The following is a 5,211-nucleotide window of genomic DNA, read 5'->3' on the forward strand; positions in this document are numbered from 1 at the left end:
ACCTAAACACAGGAATAAAAATGTTAACAATTAGCCAGAGATAGCTAAACTGGAATCTAGTATGGCTTATTAGCTTAGTTTGCACAATAACCAGCCATATGTACTATGACGCTATTCTTCCAAGCCTTTTCCTTCCAGTGCAAAACAGTTCATAATTTTAATAATGCATATAAATACCATTATCCAAAGCAATCATTTGTCTACAAACAATTTGGCACATATGGTATGACATTAACAAGGAATATGCTTCATTTCTTTGGCCCTTTTCACAGCATCCTTCACTTCCTTGTTTCTTAAGCTATAAATTAATGGGTTTAACATAGGAACAACCAGGGTATAAAACACAGATACCACCTTTTCCTGTTCTAAGGAATACTGGGAGCTTGGTTGAATGTAGCTAAAGCTTACAGAGCCATAGAATAGAGTCACAACTGTGAGATGTGACGCACACGTGGAGAAGGCTTTGTGTCTGCCTGCTGCAGAGCGGATCCTCAGGATAGTGGCAACAATGAAGATGTAGGAGACCACCACGGTCATTAAAGTGATCACGGCAATAACGCCAGAGAAGATTAAGAGCAGCAGCTCATTCATGGATGCGTCAGAACAGGACAGCTTCAACAGCGGGGGAAGGTCACAGAAGAAGTGCCTGATGACATTCGGCCCGCAGAAAGACAACTTCAGCAAGCCAATTGTGTGAGTCAACGAGTTGATTACGCCTCCTACACATGATGCAATGACCAGAACAACACAAACTATTCTTGTCATAGCCGCGGTATAAAGTAAAGGGTTCACAATGGCCATGTAGCAGTCATAAGCCATTGCTGCCAGCAAGAAGGCCTCAGCGGTAAGGAGAGACACGAATGAAAAGTACTGCACAATGCATGCAGAGAACGAGATTGTCTCCCGTTCAACAAAGAAGTTCAGCAGCATTCTCGGTGCAAAGACTGACGAATAGCAGGCATCAGTGAGTGACAGGCAGCTGAGGAAATGATACATGGGCGTTTGGAGTTTGGGAGTTATTTGGATTAGAAGGAACATTCCTAGATTCCCCACCAAGGAAACGGTATAGATGAGCAGGAACACCAGGAAGAGGACCACTTTCAGTTCAGCATGATCTGTCAGTCCCAAAAGGATAAACTCGGTCACCAGTGTAAAATTAGCATCAGCCATGGGTTTGTTTATCTTGGTAACTGTCAACAAATAAATTGAGAATGGTCATGCAGCATGATCAAGACCACTCGGAATCTCTAACTAGCAATATGACTTGAGTTACTGACTGCTCTGCTCTGGTTGTTTTAGCTATAAAATTAGGAAAAATTTTAACTAGAAATATTGAGTCTCTTCAAGCACTGGCTATTTGCTTGTCCCATAGAAGATTCCAAGAATTGAAGCAAGAAAACATTAGAGTTTTAGCTTCAGGATACATTCAAAATGCTATTCTTTGTGTGAAGAAAAACACTTAAGTGAATTTCATTCTGTGCGTGTATGAATTGCTCAGTTGTGTCCTACCCTTTGTGACCTCATAGACTGTAGCCTTCCAGGTCCCTCTGTCCATGGGATTTTTCCAGGCAAAAATACAGGAGGGGGTAGCCTTTCTCCAGGGGATCTTCCCATGGATCAAATACAGCTCTCCTGCATTGCAGGCAGATTCCTTACCATCTGAGCCACCAGGGAAGCTTCTAAAATAGGCAAAATCTAGATTATAAAGCATAATTATTTACATTGGAAATTTAATCTGTGATACCACTGAAGTTCTCTTTTAAAAAATGATACAGGGATGTCCCTTAGAGTCTGCTGGTTAGGACTCCACGCTTCCATTGCAGGGGGGTGTAGGTTTGAGCTTTGATCAGGGAGCTAAGTCCCCACAGTCAAAAACTGAAAGAAAAAAAAGTTTTAAAAAACTATACAAATGAACTTATTTACAAAATAGAAACGGACTTACAGACTTAGGAAACAAACTTATCGTCTCCAAAGGGAAAGGGGATGGGAGATATAAAGAGGAATTTGAGAGCAACATATGCACACTGCTATAAAGGAAATAGATAAAACCAGGAGCTACTGAATGACACAGGGAACTACACTCATGAGGGACTGGGGGCAGGAGGAGAACGCGACGACCGAGGATGAGATGGCTGGATGGCATCACTGACTCGATGGACGTGAGTCTGAGTGAACTCCAGGAGATGGTGATGGACAGGGAGGCCTGGTGTGCTGCAATTTATAGGGTTGCAAAGAGTGGGGCACGACTGAGCAACTGAACTGAACTGACATGAGAAAAGAATCTGAAAACAATTCCATATACATTATATACAAAAAATTTGTATGCATTATATACATATGTATATATGTGTGTATATATATATATATATATATAGAGAGAGAGAGAGAGAGAATCACTTTGCTATACACCAGAAACTAACACAATATTGTAAATCAACTACACATCAACAACAACAAAAAATAAACTTACATCTGGTTTAATTGTGGCAGATGTCATATCTATAAACATCTGAGCATAAACTGTATCATAGCCTTTTTTAAAAAATATTTATTTATTTATTTTAATTGGAGGTTAATTACTTTACAATATTGTATTGATTTTGCCATACATTGACATGTATCCGCCACTGGTGTACACGTGTTCCCCATCCTGAATCCCCCCTCCCTCCTCCCTTGTTTTCCCACTTATGTTTTCATGTTTAGTGTGTAGTCCACATTTTTTTAAACTTTGATTTGACAAAAGGCAAGGCCCCAATATCAAGAATTCTGGATTCATTCTTGGAAAATAGCCAGAAGCATTGACTTTTGAGAATGATGTCCACTAGAAATTGAGAGAGAGGGTACTCTGAGCTGAAATATGATAAATAGAACTTATAATTGGCCTTCTTTGGGAAAACTTTCTCTTTTAAAAAAAATTATTGAAATAGTTGGCATGTTTAGGCGGTTCCCATTTTCCAAAATGACAAGCCATGCAACAATATACTCCTACATCCGCATGATAGTGTGGAAAGTCTTATAGGATAAATGACATAAGAAGCAGAACTGCTACTGACCTACTTTGGATGGTTTGTATTAACAATGCATTTCTAATACAAAGGACAATTTGTGGCCTTTGATATCCAATAGAAACACCATACTCAAGAGATTCAGGAAACAATCTTTATACTTTTCTAAGTAAAGCAAGTTTATAAAATAAAGCCAACCTATAAAACATACAGCTACTTCTCTGCAGTAATTTTTTTCATGATATTGCCACAGGTTTCTTAAAATATGCCATGTCTTTTCCACTTAACCGATAGACATCTTCTGAGCACTTGGAAAGTCCCATAAATTGAAACCAACCTATAGAGCATATGGTTACTTCTTTGAAATATTTTTTTCATGATATTACAGCAAGTTTCTTAAAATATGTCATGTCTTTTCCAATGCACATGTATTATTTCTAAATATTGCCCACAAAATGGAACTTTTTTCACATTTAATTAAAATGAAAACTTTGTAAATAAGTCAGGATTACTAGTGCAACTTTGGCTCAGATGTTGAAACAATCTTCCTGCAATCTGCCCGGGTTCAATCTCTGGGTTGGAAACATCCCCTGGAGAAGGAAATGGCAACCCAATCCACTATTCTTGCCTGGGAAATTCCATGGACAGAAGAGCCTGGAAGGACTACAGTCCACTGGGTGGCAAAGAGTCATATACCACTGAACAACTAACACACACACACACACACACACACACACACACACACACACAGAGTAACTTTACTTCTACAGAATAAAGGATTAGGTTTTCTTGGATTTAACATCCTTTCACAAGGGAGATGCTAGCCCTGTGTTCAGTATGTAAAACCAATATTTCCTTATTTCCTATTATTTCATAATCTCACAGTATTGTTCTTCTATTATAATACTTTTGTAGATCTAGAATATCTCTGGAGACAGGTGAGTAATCTTCATAAGATTACATAGTTCTGATTCATATTGAAATTCATTTTTAGAAAATATTCCAAATTGAATCCAAATATTCATTTTTATTACTCCCAAAGAAGTTTCATGACAACTTTGAGGTTAATGTAGAGAAAGAGACTTAAGTGGTGGATATAGAAGGAGATGAGAGCCAAATTACAAATCCCTCCCTCCTCTACGCCTTGAAGTCTTTATCACATTAAAATCTGAATGTGATTTTCGTCTTCTTCTTCTTTGTATTTCAACTTATTGACAGAATGCATATATACTGAGTGTTGCATGAATTTTACTTACCAGTGAGTGGAAGAAAAAAAAATGGACAATAACTTAGCTCATTTATGAGCCTCATCACCACCCATTCTTGTGGTCTATTTTTCTATATTTCCACCCAAACATAAACAAGCACACAAAAGATAGTTAAATCTGTTGGTTTGCAGTGATGCATGAATTAAGTCAGTGGCAGAAGTTAACAGATAGCAGATTTTAAATTTTAAATTTTTTAAATAAAAGAACAAAAAGCACAGATTCCATGCTGTCACTGCAAGAGCAAGATGAACAAAGAACAATCATATCAGAAAACAGATCTAGTTAAAAAGTTCATTTATACAATTACCTCAGTTCAAATGGGAATAGAGTCCCTGGAGTTCATCTTGTGATCAAAGATCATATAAGAAATATGTTATTAAAAGTTCCTGTGTGTATCTTGAGGGATTTAGGGAACTCACAAGAATGCAATTTGCCCCTTAAGGCATTTCACTTCCTTACTTTACAATGAATAAAGGAAATTTGCCACAAGTAAAGAGAAAAATCTGTGTGTGTGTGTGTGTGTGTGTGTGTGTGTGTGTGTGTGTATACATACCAACAAAGGCCCATCTAGTTAAAACTTTGGTTTTTCCAGTAGTCATGTATGTATTGAGAGTTGGGCTCTAAAGAAAGTGGAGCGCTGAAGAATTGATACTTCTGAACTGTGGTGTTGGAGAAGACTCTTGAGAGTCCCTTGGACTGCAAGGAGATCCAACCAGTCCATCCAAAAGGAGATCAGTCCTGAGGGTTTACTGGAAGGACTGATGCTGAAGCTGAAATTCCAATACTTTGGCCACCTCATGCAAAGAGCTGACTCATTGGAAAAGACCCTGATGCTTGGAAAGATTGAAGGCAGGAGGAGAAAGGGATGACAGAGGATGAGATGGTTGCAAGGCATCACTGACTCAATGGATGTGAGTTTGAGTAAATTCTGGGTGTTG

At 38.3% G+C, this 5,211-nt stretch overlaps 1 protein-coding gene across 1 annotated transcript; it reads right to left on the bottom strand.

The window, feature by feature from the left end:
- Positions 232–1,170, bottom strand: LOC102183711 (olfactory receptor 1052-like). The gene has a single exon (XM_005690261.2). It carries the CDS (start codon positions 1,168–1,170, stop codon positions 232–234), a length of 939 nt encoding a protein of 312 aa, XP_005690318.2.

This window comes from Capra hircus, chromosome 15 (genome assembly GCF_001704415.2).
Source record: "Capra hircus breed San Clemente chromosome 15, ASM170441v1, whole genome shotgun sequence".
NCBI classification, from domain to species: Eukaryota; Metazoa; Chordata; class Mammalia; order Artiodactyla; family Bovidae; genus Capra; species Capra hircus.